The sequence below is a fragment of the Furipterus horrens genome, unplaced genomic scaffold, assembly GCF_987537825.1.
Source record: "Furipterus horrens unplaced genomic scaffold, mFurHor1.1.pri manual_scaffold_13, whole genome shotgun sequence".
In the NCBI taxonomy this organism is placed as follows: Eukaryota; Metazoa; Chordata; class Mammalia; order Chiroptera; family Furipteridae; genus Furipterus; species Furipterus horrens.
Genome location: NW_028327183.1, coordinates 15,576,305 through 15,600,945, shown reverse-complemented (window position 1 = coordinate 15,600,945; position 24,641 = coordinate 15,576,305). Strand labels below are relative to the sequence as shown.

At 42.8% G+C, this 24,641-nt stretch overlaps 1 protein-coding gene across 2 annotated transcripts in view; it reads right to left on the bottom strand.

Annotated features, from left to right (window-relative positions):
- The window catches only part of TANGO6 (transport and golgi organization 6 homolog), a 142,528-nt gene that overhangs the window by 1,946 nt on the left and 115,941 nt on the right, over nt 1-24,641 (bottom strand). The window contains exon 18 of one of the 2 annotated variants that reach the window (XM_090260411.1): nt 22,272-22,351. The exons of the other annotated variant lie outside the window; for it this stretch is intronic. Within the exon in view, the coding sequence (XP_090116537.1) occupies nt 22,313-22,351 (39 nt within the window). The 3' untranslated portion in view covers nt 22,272-22,312. The remainder of the gene's footprint in view (nt 1-22,271; nt 22,352-24,641) is intronic. 2 annotated transcript variants of the gene reach the window in all.

Sequence of the window (24,641 nt, the reverse complement as noted above, 5' to 3'; positions counted from 1 at the left end):
CCATGATTTTCCCATACTTGACATACTTGGAAGGTCTTTTGTATGATTGGCACATATGGAAATAACTTTTTTAAAACAAATATTTTATTTATTTATTTTTAGAGAAAGGGGAAGGGAGGGAAGAGAAGGAGAGAAACAGCAATGTGTGGTTGCCTCTCACATGTCCTCAACTGAAGACCTGGCCTGCAACCCAGGCATGTTCCCTGACCGGAAATCAAACTGGTGACCTTTTGGTTTGTAGGCTGGTGCTCAATCCACTGAGCCACACCAGCCAGGGCTAACTTTTTAAAAATGACTGCATTTGATGAATATCATACAATTTATTTACCCACTCTCCCAATGAAAGTTATTTAAGCTGTGTTTTTAATATTTTGCTATTGTAAATATTGCTTCAATAAACATTCTGATACCTAAGTCTTTGCAGGCCTGAACAAATGTATCTGTAGGACAAACATCTAGAAATGGAATTTCTAGGTCAAAAAGTAAAGCATACTTAAGATTTTGATAGATAAGGCCAGAAAGGCTTTACATTTTTACCTATTCCCCTATGTTCTCATCAGTACTATGTATTGTAAACTCCTTATTTTTGCTAATCTAGTAAGAAATAGCATATTGCTATTTTAAATTTGCATCTTTATTTTCTTTTTATTTTTTTTTAATCTTTCTAATAAATACATAAACTATATGATTTTTCTGGTATGAATAACTGAACGTTTCCTTACTGATTTGTAAGAGTTCTTTGTCTATGAAAAAATAGGGTATATAATCTTAGCCACTATGCTATGCTGTATACATTCTATTTATTAATAATGCTACCTACATGCATCAAGTTGCGTTTATACCACTATATGCAAACATCTATGACAATAATCAGTTCAAATGAATTTAATTTTTTTTCTATAAAAAATTGGAATTTCAAGAGTTGACTGTACATTGAAGGCTGTGCCAATGTATAATTTCTAAAAGGGAGGATGATCAGAAAAAAATAAAATAGAATATTCATCTATTCTTTCATTTTTTGGCTTTTTGTAAAAACCATGTAATATGTGCAATAGCCTATATAATATAAACATGGAGTATTTCTGAAAAAATACATTTAAAAACTAGTTGCCTCCAGAGAGGGAAACTGGGGAGGGATGGGGAGAATTATATATCCTTTTGTACATTGTCAATATTTAATTTTATGAATATTCTACCTATTAAAAAATAAATAAGCTTTCTTGAACTGAATCAATTTCTAGATAAAGCTCTTCCTAAGGTAAGGCCATTTCACAGGTGAAAGAGATACAGAACCACCCTTAAAAGGCTTACAGATAAGACATGCACATAAAGATGGTACAGAACAGAACATGCTAAGTGTCTTACAGGGAGTTGAGAGGTCGGAGGAAAGAGAGGTAACATTTGAAGAACAGGAAGTAAATCGGAGATGGCGAACATAAATGAAGAGAAATGATTAATTCAGTGGGTAACAAGTACATGGTCTGGGCCCAAGGACTCCTGCGCTTTCCACAAAAGCACACTCGTGCGCGGCACCACATACCCTGGACTTGCTAAAGACAGAGAAAGGACCCTTCCCATCTTTTGTGCTCTTGATCTGCATGGGTTTCGGGAGCGGAAGGAGGAAGGTGGAGATAAAGGGGTACACTAATCAAGCCCCCCGGGTCGCGTGGCTGGTCTCCCTCTTGTCCCCTGTGCTTCCGTTGTGCAGGCCTTTCTTTCCCTGCCTGAGCAAAGCTCCTTCCTGGCTCAAGGCCTCTGCATGCACTGTTCCCTCAGCCTGGGAGGCTAGTTCACTTCCTCCTCACCTAGAACGCCTTCCCGTCGTCGTCGTCGGCAGCCGTCCGTCTCGAGAGACGATGGTGTAGCTTCTTAAGAGTCTATCTGCACCGCCGAGAATGGCTGTGCAGTCCGACTCGGGAGTGACACGGCATCTGTCTCCTCCCGTGTTGAATTGACATCTTGCGATGACGCTGGAGTGTCCTCTCCAGTGGAGCTGAAGCTACAGAGCCTGGGCAGGGTGATATGGAGGGTCTGCTGTTGCCCATGCAGCAGACCCCCCCCTCTCTTCGCAGCTGAAGGGTCCAAGGGAAAGACGGAGTCGATACAGCTTGGCTTCAGGTGCGCCGCAGGAGTTGCCGGTGTTGACTACAACGTCAAACCGCCTTAGGGACTCCGGCTCCGGATTTTCTGTCGGGGTTTACTCCCTTAGCCTTTCCCCAGAAGAGGTATGCCGCAAGGCAGCGGAGGTTTTTTGGAGTCAGAGTTTTCCTTCTCTGATGTGCCCTGACTGGAAGATCGAACCAGCGACACTTAGCTCGCAGGCCGACGCTCAATCCACTGAGCTAAACCAGCCAGGGCCAACCTAGAAGGCCTTATACTTAGCCTAAAAGGCTGCTTCCTCGGGGACGCCTTCCCCTAACTCCCACCGTTAGCCTTTCCACCCTACCACTAGTTCTGTTTGTGGCCCCTCGCACGTTGTGATTTCAATACTTATTGTGTAACTTTAAAAAGTTTTTCTCCCTGGTCACGCACAAGACTGACACTGAGGCCATGTCTTGCCTGTTCAACTGCTGTAGTCCTCATACAGGAACTGGCACATGGCAGATACCTAAACAATATTTATGAACAAAAGAAGGCATGCACGCTACTCTTGGCCAGTCTCTCACTTAGAAAAAACTAAAAATTTTAAGGATGTCTATTGAAACAATGCTGACAACCTGGGTCAGCTTCATGGGTGTGTGGATCTCCACAGTCACATAAGGACCTGCAATCAAGAGGGCCCATGTGTTGTCATCTTAAAAGTTCAGAATACTTTTATCTTTGAACTTGTGTTTTCTAAGGGAAGTCCAATGGGACGAAGGAACATGAGTGTGAGCAGAGGAGATACACCCAATACGCGTGTCCGCCACTCTTTGCCACTGCATTCAAATAGAGCGCTCACTGAGCTCCCCAAGCACAGAATTCTGCAGGAGCTACAAACTCTGTATGGCAGTCCAGCAAGGTTCAAGGCCAGTAGAAGGGGGGTGTGTTTGTCATGTTTCCAGCTGAGCAAATGCAGGCACTGACAGCCTGGAGAGGCCGCACTTTCCACCTGAAACCAAAACTGACTTCAGACACAGAAGGCAACGGTGTTCTAAGAAACATGGGCGAGAAATAAACTCCATGTATCCTCCATGTTGCTTCCGTGTTTTAGCCAAGTATTCACACTGAAAATGATGACACAGAAGGGAACAGGGCCACCCACACTCTTACTCCTTTCAGTCCATTCTTACTCATGAATAAACCAAGGTAAAGAGTGTTGACAGAGTATGCATGTGCCAAGACGTGAAATGACACAGTTGCGTTAGCTCTGTGCAGAGTTCCTGCTGTTCTGCTCAGAAGGAAATACACGTGCATGGACAAGCTACAGAACACAAACTGTAATTTGGGTGACGCCACATATGAGTTAAATGCTCTTATATTTGCATTTTAAATTGGCATCGCACAATATAAGGATGAACAGTAAAATTCATGCTAATAACATTTACAATTTTCTTTATTTATAACAAAATTAATAGCAAATAAAAAATACCATAATAAATTGAGAGAGAGAGAGAGAGAGAGAGAGAGAGAGAGAGAGAGAGATTGTGGAAGAAAGGAAAAACTCTGTATTTTAAAACCATGTGGATGAAAAAGGAGCCACATTCTAAACCTGACAAGCTCAGGGGATGCCTGCATGGTGGGCCTCACAAACCCAGAGACTGAAGTAACAACACAGGGTACTCTGAACCTAAGAATTTCCAACTAAAAGTGGGTCATGGCGGGTAGTCCTATCCCAGGCCTGTAGCTTTCTGGACAAAGGTCAGTCTTGAACTTTGAAATTGTTTATTGTCTTTGGGCATCTAAGATAACATACCTTTGAAATATCAGAAGACTCTTCTTTCGCAGATCCCTGAGGCACCACCGCAGGCACCAGAGCCCACATTGCTCTTCTGTTGCCCACATACCATCTCTGTGTGCTGTAAATGTTAATTATTAACTATCCTATACCCAGCTATGTAAAAGAAGTGTGTCTCTCCATTTTACTTTTTGTCCAATCTCAGACATTTCCCCGCATTGCTTATCCCCGCCACCCTAATCTATCACCAGTGGATTGCATTTAACCCCCTTACGTCTCTTCCTTTGATTCTAATGTATAAAATAAGCTGCAAAGCTGCCATTCTCCAGAGCATTTTCTCAACCCGTTGAGATTTTGCTTCCCAGCAATTGTCATCACTGTGGCTCAAAAAACCTCTTGTAAGACTTTTTCTTAGGCTGGATGTCCTTTTGTCGACACCACATCAGCACTTTTTTGAATGAGGAACCCTGCGTTTTCACTGTGAACGGGGCCCACACATCATGCAGCAAGCCTTGCAGACAATTCTCAGAGCTCCTGGCCCAATGTCACCACTTAAGTGGTGGGAAAAACTTCAGAAAGATGCTGCCCCATCTCTGCTGTGCACTTGCCTCCTGGGTGTTTTGCAAAAAGCTGCTGAGACAATAGGAGCTAAGTCTCCAGCAGCAGGCATCTGACTCTCACTGTGGGACCGGCCCAACTGCCCTTTCCTTCCTCGAGGCTGGCAGTGTGAGGCTGGCAGTGCGGAAGAGAGACGGCTCCTCCGCAAAGAGGATGACTCCCCAGAGCTACTTCCTCACCATTACTCACTCACTCAGTAATCATTATGAACAGTCTTCTTCGTGCCCAGGCAGCGTGCTGCTGATAAAGTGGTGAATAATGCACAAACCCTACCCTCTGGGGGAGGCAGACTCACACCCCAGACAGCATGATCCCCACTCTTAAGAGAGAAATATGATTCCGTGCAAGCGAGGGAAGTGATTTCTGCCTGTGGAGGTGGGTGGGGGAAGAACATCTAGACACTATGCAAGAGGGCCTTCACTCTTTTATTAGTAGCCATGGGTGCCACCAGGGAGTGGCTTCAGGGAGTCCCCTCATCTGCAAGCAACCTCAAATAAATGCAGGTTATGAAGAAACCAGGCATGCTTGTCATGCAAATACAGTTTAAAGACAAGTCTAACATTCTCTCCAATGGATTATAGCCCAAAGTGTTTCTTTTATAGAAATTCTAGAGTTCCTACTGTTTATTAGAAGGCCATCTTTTTTTCTTCTACAGAAATCTTTCACCTAGTTGAAACTATTTTAGAGATTTTTTGGCTCGTGCCTCCTAACGTTCACAGCAAGGTTGGCTTTTACTCGTTAAAAAGGGAAGCTCTAAGGCACAGTTCTTTCCTGGTGCAGGGAGGAATATTTCCCTGAGCACGGCTGTGTCCTTAAAATAACAGTAACGCTTGTGCAAACACCACTTCATACTTGAGGGGTGCTGAGCTCCTTGTTATCAGTTACCGGATCTCCTTTTTCAGTAACTGAATGTTAGGCAAAGGCTCCTTCTTAATTAATGGGTCTACCTTAGCAACCCACCCTGGTACGCTTCTCCCCAATCCCTGCAACCCTGGGGATCCCACACATCACAGGACTTCCTCTGGACTCCCCAGGGATCAAAGCTTCCTGCCAGCCAGGGATTGTCACTAATCCGGAGGATCAGGGGCTGAATACAAGGAGAGTTCAAAGGTAAAGTTACTCGCAGGAGCTTCTGTGGTGGGCAGGATACAGGCAATCCCACAGAGGAAACCTCTCATTAAGAGTTCAACGCACCTGCCCGTCATCCCTCTGCTCACCAAGGCCCAAGGACTCCAGGCAAAGGTGGGGAGGGGTACAGAGATGAGTGGGGGTGGGGCAGGGAGATCTTAAAGAAGTACCATGATTTGCAGTATAAAAACTCTTTGGAGAAAGGTGGGGTTCAGGTACTTTTTAAAAGAATTTGGAATGTGTGAGCCCAACAGGTAACCAGGCGCACAAACACACACACACACACCCTCCCTCCCTTCCTCTCCCTTCCCCTCCCCTCCCCTCCTTCTCCAGGCGTCAGTTACCTAAAGCACACAATGCTGATGCTTCAGGGACAAGGGTAAATCTTCAGGGTTAGATGTGACTTAGAAAAGACCAGGTGGGGAGATGAGGCAGGACCTACTGAAAAGGGAACAGGAGAGCAAAGGACTGCCTTGGGCACACAGGTGCACTCTGAATGGAAGAGCAGGAAAGCAGCATTTGGCTCTTTCAATGAGCTTGACCTGGAATATCCCCAAAATCGTTATTGTAGCTGAGTTAAGATCAAAAGGAGCAATAAATGGCAAATATCTTTCTTCTTTGAATAATTCCTCAATTTATTTATTTATTTGATTATAAATGCGGTATAACCACAACCCAGAATATCTGGAAAATAGAGTAAGGGAAAAAAGTCTCTAGTCAAACTACCTCTGTAACATAAGTCCCATTAGTAAAGACATTTAATAATTGGTAGATTCAGCTACATTAAAAGTTATTTTAATAGTTAAAAAGTCATTTATACTTCAAGATTATTTTACAAATGGAACTTAGGTGAATTAAATTACTGTTCTTCTATTATCATTATGTGAGATCAACAAGACACAACACAAATGATCAAAAATGAGACATTTACAAAAATAAGAAATGGGAAAGATGTGATCCAGCAGGGGATTTTCTACCTATGATTTCTTGATACTTAAGAGGAAACAAGTTGCTAAATATAAAAGGATAAAAAGTTCAATGCTAACATATACTAACCGCACTTAGAAATTCAGTCTTCCATAGCACCAACAGATGAGGGGAAAATGATCATAAAGAAAGAAAACTAAATTCCATACAAGCCTATTAACCACCAATTGTGGCTCCCTTTGTGGCTAAGAAAATAAATAAGTACTGGGCACAAAGACAGAAACAGAAGACTAACAGGGAAGTTAGACTTTGAAAATAAAAAGCAGGGCAGCCACAGAGGAGGAGGTGGACTGGGGTTAGTGGCTGCAGAGGAGCCTGGCAGACAAAAACAATCTCTAAACTGGGGATCTTAAGAGGAAGAAACCCCAGAATCTGATTAGTTCTGTTTAAAACATGTTGGAATAAGCATTAGGTGTGGTAGGAACCTGACAGAAAACTGCAAGCCAACTTCTAAGAACCCTCACTTTGACCACAGTGCCTCAATGTCAAAGCCAATGTATGATCTGGTGGCTGAGGGAAGGAAGAATGAGCAGATGAGACTAGGAAAGGGGCAGACAGTCAGGGCTCACCGACCCAGCACAACTCAGCCGACATCTCCGAGGCCATGTGCAGGAGACTATGCCAAGCACTCTGCGTGACGACGGCTGTGCCTGCCCTTCAGGAGCCCCACCCTTGGGGGCAGTTGAACTTAATGGTCTGGGACATGGGCATACTGGGTGAAGCGAATCCTGGAGCTCCCAATTACTAGCCAAGGAACCTTGGGCAAACTGCTTCAGCCTTGGGAACCCAGTGATCTCATCTGTAAAATGGAGATAACCCAGCCACCTTTTAAGACTGTTCTAAGGATCGATGTCTATAAAGATCAAACTACAAGGACTTGCATACGGTGAGTGCTAAATAAGAGGTAGTTTGTCAGTCTGCCCCACGAATACCGTGATCTCGAGGCTCAGGACTGGGGTACAACTTGTTACTCTTCTGTCACGAAGGCCTAGAACAGCACTTGGCATGTAGTAAAATCCTGATAAATAAATGAGTGAATAAATGAATGAATGATAACAATACCTATTAACAATGATAACATAATACCTATTATGTGCTAGGTAAGGTTCTAGGCATTTTATCCACCAAAAAGAAGCACTATTATTATCTCCAATGAGCCCAGGGCCACAGAACTAGTAACAGGTAGAGCCCAAATTCAAACCCTGGCAGTCTGACGGGGAGCCCCTGTTCTTTATTAACCACTACACAGTTCTGTCTCTCAAAGTGGTTCTTTTCACTGCTACGAAGTGGGGAGCACACAAGCATGTGAGAACACACTGTCATCATAAGCAAAGTGATACATAATTTAAAATATTGTTGCTATTACTACTCTGACATTGAGGTAACTGGGTTACCACCAAGGAGCTAAGAAAATGAGGGGCAAGGCACAGCCCTGAAAACAAAAACTAGGGAGCAGGGGCTGAGAAAGAGTGTCAGGAAGAGGAATACATGGAGGGGAGTCAGAAGAAAAGCGCAGGGGTATAAAGAGGGGAAATAGGTATACTGGCATCTGTGCGCACTGCCAAGGCCAGAGTGGGCGTCCCACCTTCGGGAAGCCCGGCCCTGCTGTTCCACAGGAGCTGAGGGCACCCGGAGGGATTCTGCTGAGCAAGCAGGAGGAGCCAGGCTCTGAGGTCTTGGTGGAGAGCAGCCTCTCTAAGATAATGGGCAGGATACAAATTGAGGAAGCAGAATGGAGGGAGACAATCTGGACCTCATGGAGGGAGCTCTGGCTTGACAAGAATAAATGCTTTACTGATAAAACCCAAACCTTCACTTTGATGGGCCTATGAAAAAGAAATGAGGCCCAATTCAGGAAGAAAGACTGGGCTTTTGAGACACTTCATTGAAAGCGTTGGGAGGGTCAGCAAAGAAAGACAGGATTACTAATGTCTAGGAGATTTCTACCCACGCCTGAAGTTCAGGGTAGCATTATTATTAACTGGAGGTTACTGGGCTTTTCAAAAACCTTTTATTTCCTAAGTATTTTTCTCTGCTCAACCCAGAGATAAATGGCGTTTTTACCCTTTCTGGCTTGTCTGGCTGTTAAGTGGGGAGGGTATCTTAAGTGAAAATTGGGGGTGGGGGGGTGGGGAGCGGATGGGAGGGTATTGCGTGTGATTTTCATTGAAGAGTAAGGAGAAAAAAATTAACTGGTCAAGTGCCAAAAAAGCTACAGGGACACAGGCGGGCTGGGCAGGTTAGGGACAAAGACCAAGACGCGGGTTAACCCCTGAGCGGGGTGACAGCTTAGAGGCCTAAACAAAACGGGGTGATGGGATCTGCATCTAATTGCATGTGCCCCCAGGCTAGACCCCGCGGAGGCGGGCTGCGCAGCTTCCCGGTGTCAGACAGCGCTGACAGGGGCTGCAGCCAGCTCCGCAGCAGAGACAGAAACAGCGCCTGCTCTGGTGCTAGGAGCAGCGGTGGCGGCATCTTTCAGTCTTTAAATAGCAACCTGAGGAAGGCAACAGCTTTCCTACACCCCCACAGGCATGGAAATAGAACAAAGAAGGCAGGAAAAATGGCCGGAGTGTGTGCAAAGACAGCAGGCTGATGCTTGGGGGAGGAATTGGGAGCTTTTTCCTTAGAAGGTGATTACAACCCCAGCTTTCGGGCTGCGCTCCATTATCGTGTCTGGGGGAAAGGGCTTCCTTTCCCCCGGCCCTTGAAGCTCTCCATGCAGACACCCTGCCGGGGAAGCACAGTCCTGCTCCCTTTCTACACCTAACGTCTCCCACGTGGGATTAGATGGCGCCAGCAAAAGGCTCACTACCACATACTGCATGTTTTCCACGTTCGAGCCACTGTGCTAGCCCTTCACACCCACTATCTCACTTAATCCTGTGAGGGAGCTGTTATTTGGCCCAGTTTACAAAGTAGAGAAAGGGGATTCCAGAGGGTTCAGTGATTCGCTCAAGGCCCCGACTAGAATTCAAACCTGTGTCTGTTAGATCTAACTGCAAATCTTGCTTCTGAATACGTGTAGTCTGGGAAAAATCCAATATGCAAAAGAAAGCTATGGAGAGAATCTGACCTTTTTATTGCACCATCAAAGCTGTTTATTGAGATGGGGCCTGATTACTGCGGAGAGGGCACAGCCACCAGGCGACTAGTTGCCTGCAAGGTTTGGGTTTCCTTTGCGGCACCAGTGTGCAGGGCCCGGCCTCCCCCCCCCCCCCCCCCCCCCCCCGCCCACCTGGGTCACACAGCCTCAGGTCTAGATTGAACTGGCCAGAGATGAAGCAGCAGGCCACCCTCCTCAGGGCTTTTGCTCCAAGGAATTCAATGCTCTGTGCCAGATGCTTTAAGAACAAAAGGTTATAGAATTAGACCAAAGGCCAGAGAAAACCAGAGTCACTGACACATCAGAGGCCCTGGTAGGGTTTGTATTATGTGCTACCGAATGGTGTGGACTAAACTGGAAAAAAGCACTGGCCCACCCACATGTATGTCTACATAGCCTAGGCTTTGCCTCCAAGCAACACCACTGTTCTAGTGTGGTGATCCTCCACATGTGTCACACACGTGGGTACTTTTAAAATGTCTAGGCTGCCCCAGATGGTGTGGCTCAGTGGATTGAGTGTCAGCTTGTGAACCCAAAGGTCGTCGGTTCAATTCCCTGTCAGGACACATGCCTGGGTTGTGGGCCAGGTCCCCAGCTGGGGGTGTGCAAGAGGCAACCGATCCATGTATCTCTCATACATTGCTGTTTCTCTCTTTCTCCCTTCCTTCCCTTCTCTCTAAAAATAAATAAATAAAATCTTTAATAAACAAACAACTAAATAAAATGCCTGGGCCCCAACCTTAGGCATCAGAATCAGAATCTTAGGGATTGGAGCTCAGAGCTTAAATTTTTTTTTAAATTTCTTTTACACTCCCCAGGTGACTGGCACAGCAAGCTCAGGATGATAGAAGAAACACTGGCTAGAAGATTTAGTAAGAGACATGTCATGGTTTCAGAAGTAAGAGATCACTGTTACAATTCTGCCTTTAAGAAATTTAAGTGCCAGTTACAAGTGATGTGATTTGGGCATAACCTATTACATTCTTGGAATTTTCTAAATTATCAGCAACCAGGTTTTAATTTTCCAGAAAGAGGACAAGGTCAAAATCACTTTTGGTCCCAAAATTAAGGTTTTGTCTTTTTTCCCAAACTATCTTAAAAATTTGTTGTCAATCACGTGTATGTGAAGGGCGTTTCTGAACACAAGAGAAAGTTACAGGCTACCAACATGCAGCTGCCTCTGTTGCTAAATTAGCTGAGATTACGGCAGAACCCTCTGTCTAAATGGGAGAAATTTAGGGGAATACATGTGATACCCACACACACACACACACACACACGCACACATATACATGGATGGATATATATGCATATCTACATGGATATATATACACATACGATGTGTGGAGGGGAGAAGCCAAGTGCTGAAATGCAGATGGTTCCGGCTACACATCAATATTCATTCTGTCACTCTGCCTCAGGACTTTCTTATCCCAACTGCTTTGGTGACAGCATGTCTACAACCCAGTGCAACAAAAATGTTAGGCATTTCCAAGTAAGAGAGGTAAAATCCCCCCTCTAGAGAGAACTTGTTTGGACAACTTCTGCTCCTGGGTTACCTGGAAGAGTTTGGAAGTCCCAGGATATCCAGTTTAAGATCTAAAAAGTCTATTTATTACTAAGGCAGGTACACAGAAATTTAAGAGCAGTGTTAAGGCATGTAAGAGAAAAGATTTCCCGTGCTCTCGCAAACATTTATTAAGCAGTTATTTTGTGCAAGGCAATGTGCTAGACTTGGGGAATATGAGAGCAACTGGAATGAGGTAGCCAGAGGGGTCACGCTCACTAAGACAGACAGAACGGTGATCGCTCGGGGCCGTGGAGAGGGAGGAGTGGAGAGCCCGTGGGTGCAGAGCATCAGTTTTGCACGATGAAAAGGGTTCTGTGGAGGGACGGTGGTGACAGTAACACAGCGATGTGGATGTGTAAAAAAATGCTACTGAACCACACACTTAAAAACGGTTAAGACAGTAAATGTCTTCATAACTTTTTTAAAAAGTGACTGATGTGCTCAGGGGCGCACCGTCTGCTGCTGACGTCAGATGTGAACGAAGCACCACGCTATCTAGTCCTGCGGTGACTGGGGACGCGAGGACTAATCTCATCTGAGAAACCAGGAAAGGCTTCTCACAAAGACTGTGACACGTAAGTAGGGTCCCAAGGGATGAATAAACGCTTAGCAGACGCACAGGTGGGGAAGGGGAGGAAGAAGGCACTTGAGGCAAAAGAAATAGAATGGACCGAGAGGTGGAGGCAAGAACTAGCATGCAGGTTACCTGGAGTTGGCATGAGGTTCTTAGGGCATGTGAGGAAAAGTATGGGAGAGACAGTTATAGAAGGCCGGAGCGGTCCAGATTATATACATGGCCTTGTATGTCCTGTAAAGGAGCCTGGTCTTTATCTTACGTACCACAGGGAACCATTGAAAAAATGTTAGCTGGGGACTGGATCTCAGCAGATTTGCATTTCAGAAAGATTTCTCTGGATGCTCTCTGAGTAACTGGATACCTGCTGACCCCGGAGAATTACAGTAGAAGAAAGTCCGGTGCTTAAAGAAACAGGGTCCTAGGAGCCCAAGTTTGTCCCAGTATACCTATAACAGTTTACCTCCTCCTCAAGTATAGTGTCAGGCCGGTTTTAATTAGTGCCTTCAGAACAGCCAAGCTGTCAATGAGGCAGCCTGGGTTGCACTCAGTTCTACCTTTTCTGGCTGTTTGACCTGGGCATCTAAATACGAACTTTTGGACCTCAATTTTCATATCTGTAAACAGAGTTAATGAGTATATTTACCTCACAGGGTTGTTACCAATGATATAATGAATACAAAGAACTTAGCATTTGCCTGGCATACAATAAGGCCTTAATAAATGCTGTTTTTATTATTATTAAATACTAAACCTCAGAGAACATGGGATTTATTTGGAGCAGATTTGTTAAGGGCAAATAAACCATGGGTGATGAGCAATGAGCTGGAACAGACCCCAGAGCATCAATCCTGAATGTCATTTCAAGTCACCCCAGTGAGGGCACACTGAGTCAGAATTCCCTTTCAGAGAATGGAGCAAAGATAATTGGGTTTTGCAATTACCAGAATAATCACTCTCAGAGGAAGAAACAATTCCCAATCAGGCTGCCGGGCAGGAGGAAAGTCCCGAGACTTTCATTCCCCAGCCTGGCAGCCTCGAAGGTGTTTGTTCTCCACCAGTTTTTCTCTACTCCCTGCTTTTTTCAGGTCTGTGTATATTATGGGAAGTTGCTGGATGGTGCAGTCCATGGTTGGACTGTGTTGCTGGCAAGAGATAATGGAACATGAGGAAGGGTAAAAAAGAAGCCAAGGTTGTTTTCTGTCTCTGCTTTTTGAAGAGTTCACACCGGTAGGTCCTGGGAGGTCAGGGCTAACCCAAAACACTCCTCTCACTGTCCCATTCCTCTCCAGGGTAGTCAGTAAATAAGCTGGAAGGAGGTAGTCTTTTGGGTATCAAGTTCCCAGGACCTGAAGCAGCCTTCTGTTAGCCATGATCGTGAAGAAAATGCCCAAGGACTCACTTCTGAGTCCTTCAGATGACAGTCACAGAACATGTGAGTGCCAGTTCTGGAGTCACGTTGACTGGGTTCATCGACTGCCACTTACTGGCTGTTGGACAAGTTATTGATTTTCTGTCTTTTTTCCTTTATGTGTCAAATGTGGATATTAATCATATCTAAATGAGATTATTATGAAGATTAAATGAATTAATTAATGTAAAGCACTCAGCTAGAAGTGCTATCACATAGTAAGTGCTCAGTAAAAGTATTTCTGTGGGGTTTTAATGTACTTGTACACTGAATTCTTCAGGAATGCAACTACTATATAAATTGAGAGAAGACAATATTCTGACTTGTTGGAATTTTACAAAGTAGTTAATCATTTTGAAAAATCAACTATTTGATGTACATTTGAGTTGCCAGTACAAGACATCTGTATCTTGGGTCTTATCTAGAGTAAAGAAGCTGACAGTAGATATTCCCAAACCTGGTGCCTGACTTGGGCTCCAACTCACATTTGTGATGTTACCTAAGAGGCCCCAGGTGCTAAGATGAACCTTGTTTCAGGTGAATATGGGAATTAGGTAAGACGGAGAGGGGGAGATACTACACTTTCTTTAGCACTTGGCCAACACAAACTAGCAGGAACAACTGAAAACGAGTGCTAATTCTTCCTGGCATTAGCTCTGGAAAATCATAACCACAGTCTCTTCATGAACTTCATTTCCTCATTCATAAAACAAGACCACTGGAATATTTCCCAAAGTATATTCCATGGAACATTACTACTTGGCACGTTGATAATGAAAAAAAGGTTCCTTGGTAAATGAGTTGAGGGAATTGTCAGTTTTCTTTGCTGCAGGACTCTCAGACTCCTTAATAGGTTAACATGCACCAAGTCTCCAACAAGGGAGTACATAACTGTATGCAGCATTTTCCAAACTTATTTGACCATGGAGACCTTATGTCAAAGGAGTGACGTATGAGGTTAATAAGCCAAGGGAAATTTTTGTAAGATGTAAATTAAATAGTCTCTAAGGCCTCTTCTACCTCCAACATTCTAAAATTCTGTGTTTAAATGACATTACCTTCTTCTTGGCCATTTTATTTTTTATTTACTTTTTAAACTGAACTTATTAGAGTGACATTGGTTAGTAAAATTATTAGGTTTCAGGTGTACGATTCTACAATCTTCTTGACCATTTTCGATGAGAATAAGAGTAAAGAGAAAGCTATCCTACAGAATATAAAATAATGCAAGTCTGATGCAGAAGAGGAAGACAAACCAAGTTCTAACATACGCAGATCCATGCAAATGACATGCAGAAGAGGCAGCAAGGGAGCAGTTTTAAATGTTAAGGCTTCCAAACTGCCACTTGTGTTATCACTAGAAAAGTTTGAACATTTATATTTTAGCGTCACAGTAAGCTTCTGAGTCCTCATCTTTTCATTCTCAAATTCATCACTAACGCCACAAGGATTCGGCCAAGTTACTGTTGAGGAAACCTATAGGACTGTCCTCTGCTCGTAGGCACGACCCCAGCCTCTCCTCTCACAAAGGGCAAAGGTGGATGCCGAACACGGTTTTACACCAACCATCAACCCATATACACCACCTGGCTCAGCCTGGAATGAGCACCTGATCTTAGTTGGAACATTAAGTTTCTTCCCTCAAATTTTTGCATTTCAGGCCAGAGAGGGAATCCGACCACTGGATGGACGTAAGACGCAGCGCTGGCAGTGGGTCTGCCGCTGCCATACACTGAAAGTAAAGGAGCAGCTGCGCGGGAAGAAGGGTCGACGTGACTGCTAACGCAGAGGGGGCTTCTTTTCTGGGTTCCTGAAAATGCTCTGGAATTAGGTGGTGGTAATGTTGACACAGCTTTACGAATGTACTAAAAACTCTGTATTGAACACTTTAAAAGGGGTAAATTTATGGATATGAATATCTCAATTTAAGAAATTATGTGAGAAAAAAATGCAAGGTGATGGGGAGTGGAGGCTGCTGCCCTACTGATGAGTACAGCATGCTTATTCTACCTCCCTCTGGGTCAGCAGCGGCGGCCTTCATCTGCCTGGACCGGGCCTTGCCTTTCTGCTGTTCACCAGCTTCCCACAGGCTGGGTCTGTCTCCCGCTCCTCTCCCAGCACCCTCCAGCCTGGCTCTTTCTGACCCGGGCTCAGATCCTGGGACAGATATGCTCCTGAAAAAGTCCCCTGATTATCTCCAGGGGGATCTAGCTGTAAACTCTGTTTAACTCAGAGATGTAAGGGCATGACTTCTAAGTTGCTATCCTATGTACATATCTTATATTTGACAGGTGGTAGAGATCCTTGGGAAAACAGGCATTCATTAATGGCTAAACATTCAGTTTTTAATGTGTGAGGGAGAACATTTGAAAACTTGTGCTTCTGGTCTGGATCTTAAGAAGTAAAAGACAGCAAATTATATTGGGCTTGAGACAAACCTGAATTAAGATAAGCTTCAAAATATATATAATACGTGTAAAAGTCATCACAGTTTTTTTTGGGGGGGGGCTGAGGGGCAACATCTCGACACAGAGAAATGATGAAAACTTTGTTACTTAAAGAAAAAGTAAGCTCTAGCTGGGTAGCTCAGCTGGTTAGAGTCATCTCGATACTCCAAGGTTGTGGGCTTGATCCCCTGTGAGGGTATATACAAGAATCAACCAATGAATGCATAAATAGGAAGAAGAACAAGTCGATGTGTCTCTCTCTCTCTCATATCAATGAATAAAATATTTTTTAAAAGGAACAGGAAAAGTATATGGCTAAACAACTGGAACTTGGTACAAGTCTCTACTCAATAAAATAGAATGTCTAAATCTCCTCAGCATAGGAAATTATAATCTCACCCATTATTGATGTAATTCTTTGCCTTAAAAATAATCTTGACTTGTTCTTTCTTTCAAAACTAAGTAGTCTAAGAAAGTTAGGTAACAAAGAGCTGGGTACGGACACAATGCTTGGGTTTAAGTCAGCTTTGCCACTTGTTAGCAGTGTGACCTTCAGCAGTTCGCTTAACCTTGAAGGGCCTCCTTTAGTCATCTGGTTTTTTGTTTGTTTTTAATCCTCATCTAACGACATTTTTTCATTGCTTTTACAGAGAGAGGAGGGGAAAGAGAAAGAAACATTGATGTGAGAGAAACATTGATTGGTTGCCTTCTCGTACTTGCTGCGATAAGAAATCAAATCGACAACTTAGATACGTGACCTGACTGGGAATTGAACCTGAGACCTTCCGGTCTATGGGGCAATGCTCCAACCAACTAAGCCACACTCACCAGGGATCCTTTAGTCATCTGTAAAATGGGGATAACACCACCTACCCCTCAGAGTTCCTGAGAGAATCAACGGAAATAACACAGTAACACACTCAGCTCAGTGTGTGCTTTATGAAAGCACACAGCATTATTAGTATTTTGTGGTACTATACCCATTGCTTCTTAGTGGTAGGTAAGAAAAGGAGAGAACAATAGAGTTGGAGGTCAGACCAAGTCCAAACATGTAATAAGTCCCTTTGGTTCAGTAACTACAAAGCATCTAGGTTCTTATATGTTTTTCCAGTTGAGCTGGTATCCATCATGAGTTACAACGAGGGGGCATATGCAACATGAGATCCTTGTACAGAGTTGGAAGGCTGGATTCCATACAATAGGCTCTGTCTTCCAAAATCTGAGATGTCTCATGGTGACAACCTGGCATGATAACTGTGTAAGGCTCTAAAAGTTCCAACCATGAAATCAATGGCCTGTTCATTTAGATTAAATATAGAATTATCTATGGTGGGCTTTTAAAAAATCATTAAACCCCCCAGCAAATCTGCAGATCAGATAGCAGTAGTAGTGGTGGTGGTAGTAATGATAACAACAATAATAATGATTAGTAATTATCATCAGCATTGTTGTCTTTTAGATTTACAACCCTTTACAATTTGTGGAGTTTTACATGTTAACCCATCTAATTCTCGCTACATCTCTGTCAGGCAGGCAGGCCTGAAGAGAAAATGAGGTTCATAGAGGTTAACAGATTTGCACCAAGTTCAACAGTCCACCCAAATTATTCTATGTTCCCTTATTATTTTTCTATTCCACTGTGAGAATCCATTTTTTCCAGGGTAAGCATGGCAGAAACATTGCTCCTCTTGCCTTTCTGAGGCTCTGGAATCTAGCACAGACACTTAAAAGTTAAAATTAAAGAAAAAGAGAGAAAGGAAGAAAGTGGCAGAGACAGAGATGCCCATGTATATACAGCAGGACCTTCTCAAGATGCAACAATAATGAACAGATGAAGAAACATAAGCACAAAAGAGAAAGGACCATGGAATCTTTGGGCTGAGTTGCATCTCCTGCTCCTCCCAAAAAATATGTTGAAGGCCTGACCCCCCCAGATCTCAGAATGTGACCTTATTGGGAAACAGGGTTGCTGTGATGTGACCAGTTAAGGTGAGGTCATACTAGAGGAGGGAGGGCCCCTAATCCAATATGACCGGTGTCCTTTTAAGAAAAAAACAGGTAAAAACATCGACATGCGGTAAGAATGCAGATGATAACAAAGGCAGAGATAGGAGCTTTGCATCTACAGGACAATAAATGCCGAAGATTGCTGGCAAGCCACTGGAAGCTAGGGAGGGGCAAGGAAGAATTCTACAGCAGGTCAGAGGGAACGTGGCCCTGTCAACACCTTGATTTTGGACTTCTGGCCTCAAGAGCTATGAGACAGCACATTTGTGTTGTTTTAAGTCACCCAGTTTGCAGTACTTTGCTATGGCAGTCCTAGGACACCCATACAAGGGCCTAAGAGGACTTTTTCTTCTAACACTGAAATGGAGCAACCACAACTAGGATGTCTAAGAGGCAGTAAAGAGCGAAGTGTTTAGGGGTGAAAAGATAATCTGTAGATTTACAATAGATGTATTTTAAAGTTCTTCTATGCCTCTGCCTCTCTTGACACTAAACAATGTCCAACAAATGCTGAATTCTTATCACATGCATTTTATGAATAATATCAATAATGTAAACATGCAAGCCCTGGCCAGTAGCAGAAGGTGATTAACAGAATTGCTGCCTTAGTCGCCGGCTGTAGCTTCATGCTCCCAGGAAAGGAGATGCTCTTTAATTTCAGTCCTGGAAGGGCTCTCCCAAGCACTTTTTCAAAGTTTACAGAGGAATAATTATTACCTGGATCCCAGTCATTTTTATATGTGTTCTTCCCATTTGCTTCTCACACGGAGTCTCCGATCTGCTATCAAGAAGCAGTGTCAGTGAAACGAGCTCGGGGAAGGAGCTAGGCCTGTCTACTGGACCCACAGCACAAAAACACACCAAATGTTCTCAATAACTTTCAGGATAAGACAAAAGTCAATAAATGGCAGCTTCCATTAAGTCTGTCCATTTACATAAAACTTGCCATTTGTGCTATGTCCTCAGGTCCTAGTTCCCAGTCCAGACAGACACAAGGTGAACCTAGGACACAGGCACTAAACCTTTTAGATGGACCGTGCGTAACTGCTGTAATTAAGAAAACACAACATCATTCATTTTTTCTTTTAGCCAGGGTTTGCCTTTCTCTCACAAAGAAATAGGACCATAACTTCCAACTGCACAAACATCAGGGAAACCGTTCTTCGTAATGTTATTAGGAGTTCTGCCATCAGAGTCCAACACCGGACTCAAAGAAGGAATTAAAAATCATCCTTGGGTTTGGCTCAGAGCCTGACTCAGCTAGCAACTAAAAATTAATCCCAAACTCTTCCCCCTGAAGATGCTTCAGGTTTTGCTTATTTCTGAAGATTCGACCTGGTGCTAAGACTTATCTTCTTGAAGGAATGAATTCTAAAGCCTACTACTTATCTCCCACTCGACAGAGTATAGAATAGATTATTCTTTTGTCATCTAAAATTAGGGATTAGAAGGAAGAAAAGCTAAACTCTGGGAATTATCTTCTAATATTAAAAAGCAGGGAAAAAAGTTTCAATGTCAAATGCTGCCCTACTTAGTCACTATAAACCCAAATGCAAAGTTCGTAAGTACTTCACAGTTCTCCTCAGAAGTCAGCTCTCTGTAAACTACACAGAGGACTGCAATAGCAATCTAGATAAGTCTATTGTAGAACTATAGTCAATCCCAAATTACTTATTCTTTTTAAAAAGATCATCAACCTTTATTGCATATACAGTAGTCTCCCCTTATTGGCAGTTTTGCTTTCCACAGTTTCAGTTACTTGCAATCAACCATGGCCTGAAAATATTAAATGGAAAATTCCATAAACAAATAATCATAAATTTTAAGTTGTCCCCTGTTCTCAGTGGCATGATGAAATCTAGCACTATCCTGCTTGGTCCTGTCCTGGAGGTGAATCATCCCTTTGTCCAGTGTATCCGTGCGGTATATACTACTCATCACCCGTTTGTTAGTCACTTAGTAGTCCTCTCAGTTATCAGATGGATTGCCACAGCATTGTATTGCTGTGTTCAAGTCACCCATATGTTGCATAATAATGGCCCCAAAGCACAAGAGTAGTGATGCGGGCAATTCGGATATGCCAGAGAAGCCATAAAGTGTTTCCCATAAGTGAAAAGGTGAGTACAGTACAATGAGCTATTTTGAGAGGGAGAGACAACATTCACAAACTTTTATTACAGTATATTGTTATAATTTTTCTATTTTAACATTAGTTAGTTTTTAATCTTACTATGCCTAACTTATAAATTAGACTATCATAAATATGTTATGTATGTATATATGTATAGGAAAACACACAGTACACACAGGGTTCAGCACTATCCATGATTCCAGACCTCCACTGGGGATCTTGCAACGTATCCCCCGCAGCCGATTCTCATTATTCACAATAGTTATGTCCTATAAAGTCACCACAAACACTAAATTAGTGGATATTCAACCACTGCTTCTAGGGGAAGTATAGGTTTAGTTTTCTGAGAGCCTTTGGTCACTCCAAATCACTCACTTTTTAAATCTTTTTTTTTTTCTTTTAACCTTCTCTTTTTCACATTAGATCATTTCTATTGCTCTAGCTTCAAATTCTTTTACTGTTTCCTTGGTCATTTCCATTCTGCTTCTAATTGCATTCAGTGATTTTTTAAAATCTCATATATTGTAGTTTTCAATTCTAGAACTTCCTTTTGGCTCTTTTAAAATCATTTCTATTTCTTTGCTCTGAAGTCCTTGCCTGATAATTCTAACATCAGGATTATCTTTGGGTTAGTCTCAGTTGATTTTTTTTTTAATTTTTTTAAGTTTTTTTTTTAAGATTTTATTTATTTATTTTTTGAGAGAGGGGAAGAGAAGAAGAGAAACATCAATGTGTGGTTGCCTCTTGCACACCCCCAAATGGGAACCTGGCCCACAATCTAGGCATGTGCCCTGAATGTGAAATAAACCAACGACCTTTTGGTTTGCAGGCCAGCACTCAATCCACTGAGCCACACCAGCCAGGGCAGTCTCAGTTGATTTTATTTTCCATTGAGAATATGTTCCATTTTCCTATTTTTCATATATTTAGTTATTTTGGATTATATCCTGGACATTATGAATATTAAATTATGGAGACTCTGGATTCTGTTCTTTTCCAATTAGTGATTTTATTTTATTTTTCAAGATTTTATTTATTTATTTTTATAGAGAGGGGAAGGGAGGGAGAAAGGGAGGGAGAGAGACCTCAATGTGTAGTTGCCTCTCCTATGCCCCCAACTGGGGAACTGGCCTGCAACTTAACCCTTTGAATGTCATGCATAGTTCAAAATTTAGACCGACATGAGAAAAAGTTGTATCAATATATAACCTGAGGTACAAAAAAAAAGAGAACAAAACATAAAAAAGACAAATTATTCTTTGTTATTTACATTTATAGCCATCCAAAAAAGAGTCGCTAGGAGCAACGCTGGCACTTTTGGGAAAATTTGTCAGCATCACTCACAACAATATTGCCACTCAAAGAGGTAGGCATGTACCCTGACTGGGAATCGAACCAGTGACCCTTTGGTTCACAAGTGGTACTCAATCCCCTGAGCCACACCAGCCAGGGAGGTGCTTTTTTTTTTTTTTTTTAAAGCAGGCAATTAATTACCTTGCTTGGTTCAGAGATGTACACAGACAGAATTTGGGAATCCTCTCTGTGGATCTTTCCCTTCCAGGATTCATACCCTCCCTCCTGCAGCTGTAGCTTCCTCAGATTGAGTCTCTGGTTCCACACTCCAGAAAGACTAGGACTTCTCCACCAGTGCCCCTAATGCTCTGCATTCCTCGGCAAAGACACTTGGCTAAAAGCCAAGAAAATGGGAGCTCACTTTGGGTAGCACTTCTTCTCTAAGCGTGGACTCCCTGTAAGAACCCACCTGCTTCTGGCCACACTCCAGTGTCTTCAGGTAGCTGCCTAGTATATTATACGCAGTTTTCCATTGTTATACAAAGGAGGACCAGTCTGGCAGGCTAGTACTCAGCCATTATTGCCCCAATTATTCATTATTGTCTGGAATAAATTTATGAATATGGATGTTCTAAACATTTACAATACTTAAGTAAGACACCTTACAGAGACCTAATTCAGGAATGCCTGCATATTAGTCATAATTTCCTCATCCTGTCACTCAACTCATCTCCTCCCTGTTGAGGAGGGCTGTTATTAATTCTGAGGCCAACAGAAGATAAGGTCTAACCATAGCTCCTCTCCTGGGTATCCTAGTAAATTTAATTTCCAGCAAGGGTAAGGTAGAGTGGGTTTAAAGGGGTGTCTTTCTTGGTTTTCCTAGGCTTCAGGATGTATCGGGAATGAGTTAACAAACAGATGTGGTCATAAGGCCAAGCAGGGCTAACCAGAGAAAAGAAATATTTTAATTAAAAAGTGAATGCACCCACCCCCTCCTCCAATGTGGATACTGTGTTGACTGCACAAAATTCTGGCTACTTTCAAATGGGAAAGAGGTAAATGCTACCTCATGAATCAGAGGTGGTGATGTCTTCCCTTTCTGATCCCAGTATACCCACTCACCTTCTGAACCTTTGATGCTTACTGGACTCTCTGCCTCCTTTTCAAGCTGCCAGAACCACAGAGGTCCTTGGCCAGCACATCTATGAACAACAGAGAATTCACTGAAACCAGAGATTATCTTTTGGCACTCTACTGCTTGAGAAATAGTGATTAGAAGGGAAAACACACACACACACACACACACACACACAACCCCCCCCCCCCCCCCCAAATTTCACCAACAAAGTGGCATTTTCATTTCAGCTGTTCCTGGGGCAAAACAGAGCAGTAAAGAAAAATCCTAGATTGAAAGCTTTGTGGTTATCTCCGCTTCTAATTAAAGTGGCCCTGATTATAATCACACCTACGATTACAAGATTTAACACACCTGGTCTCAGGGATGCCATCCATCCCATCCCATTTCCTTTTCTTTATTCACTGAGTAAGCACAATGTATAAATTTCAGTACATGCCGACTAGAGCTGTTGGGAGACTAGGAGAGAGGTGTTTCATTCACATGGCTTGTTGAAAGTGACAAAAATCTTCCATGGTCACGAATTATTTTAGTACTGGTGAGACAAGCAGCGGTGCTTACATTGGCTACCCATGAATGTGAGAAGTCTGGATAGCACTTCTTTCTATTTCTTCACTCACTTTACTAACCAGACATTTTGCTCTGCCCCTCTCTCTCTCTCTCGTTTCTGATCTTCTTCTCTTAGTAAGAGTATTTCACACTTAGAGAATTTTGTAGATTTATTTTAACAGTGTTGCATCCTATGTTACATAAATTATTATTCTGAAATAACTTTAGATTTAAAGGTAAGTTGTGAAAACAGCATAGAGTATTCCTGTATACCCCTCACCCAGTTTTCCGCATTGTTAACAACTTACATAACAATGATATATTTGTGAAGAATTTTGTAGATCTTGACATTGGATGAAAGCACTCACTCTTTCTCAACTCCCTCTAGTACAGCAGATTCTCAACAAGATCAGTGTGTATTCTCTCACAACCTAATTATCTGAATTACTGAGTTATGATCTGTACATCCTCCACTTCCATCAAGGTCCTAGATAATAACCAGGGGGTAACTAATGAGTCCAAGCTTGAACAGAAGTGGTGTCAGAAACTTGATATGGCAAAATTCCAGCATGAATAAAGCCTGTGTGTCTGACAAAACAATCACTCTTCTAATGGCTTCACTGATACTTAGTTAAATACTGATGTGATGGCCACAGACGAACATTGTGGATGCCAATACGTGAATTATTAATGCAACCTCTCTCTACAAAGTCAACTGGGAATGAGTGTCCATTAAAATCAAGAAGAAACTTAATTTAGAGGTCACTCATTCTAGCTCACACACATACACATATAAATACTTTCTTCCTGTGTTTGCCGTACATTGGGGAAAACTCCAGCCAAACCCACTTGGAGGAGGAAAAAGTTTAATTTATTCAACAACAAAAATCTCATGGATTAAACTCATAGTTAGAAAGAAAACATTTTAAATGAGGCCCCTTAAAAAGTCTGTTTAGAGGGCCGCCATTCCCATAGTCCTAGTATGTATGCAATCCATCTACTCTGGGAACCACCACCAGGGCAACAGCTAGAGGGGCAACAGTCGTATACAGGAAGTGGGTGAAGTGACTGCAAAAGAGGAGAGTGCCGAACAAGTGGCATTGTTCCCTCTCTGACCTCTGCCCCACATATAGCGCCACAAAGCGGTGAAATGGCTCACCCCGCACTGATGAATACCTAAGGCTCTGTCCCTTACAACATAACATGTGCACCAAGACAGGAAGTCAGAGCAGCAATACCTAATACACAGAAGCAAACACAGGGAGGCTGCCAAATTGAGGAGATAAAGAAATATGGTCCAAATGAAAGAACGGATGAAAACTCCAGAAAAAGAACTAAGCAAAACAGAGACAGCCAACCTATCAGATGCAGAGTTCAAAACACTAGTGATAAGGATGCTCACAGAACTCATTGAGTATGGCAAAAGCATAAGGGAAGAAATGAAGACTATACTAAGTGAACTAAAGAAAAATCCACAGGGAACCAATAGTGAAGGGAAGGAAGCCAGGATCCAAATCAATGATTTGGAACACAAGGAAGAAATAAACACTCAACCAGCATGGAATGAAGAAACAAGTATTCAAAAAAGAGAGAATAAGAAGACTCTGGGACATTCCCCAAAATGCCAACATCCGAATTATAGGGATGCCAGGAGGAGAAGAAATTGAAAACTTATTTGAAAAAATAATGAAGAAAACTTCCCTAATTTGGTGAAGGAAGTAGACATACAAGTCCAGGAAGCACAGAGAGTCCCAAACAAGCTGGACCCAAAGAGGACCACACCACATGTCATAATTAAAATACCAAAG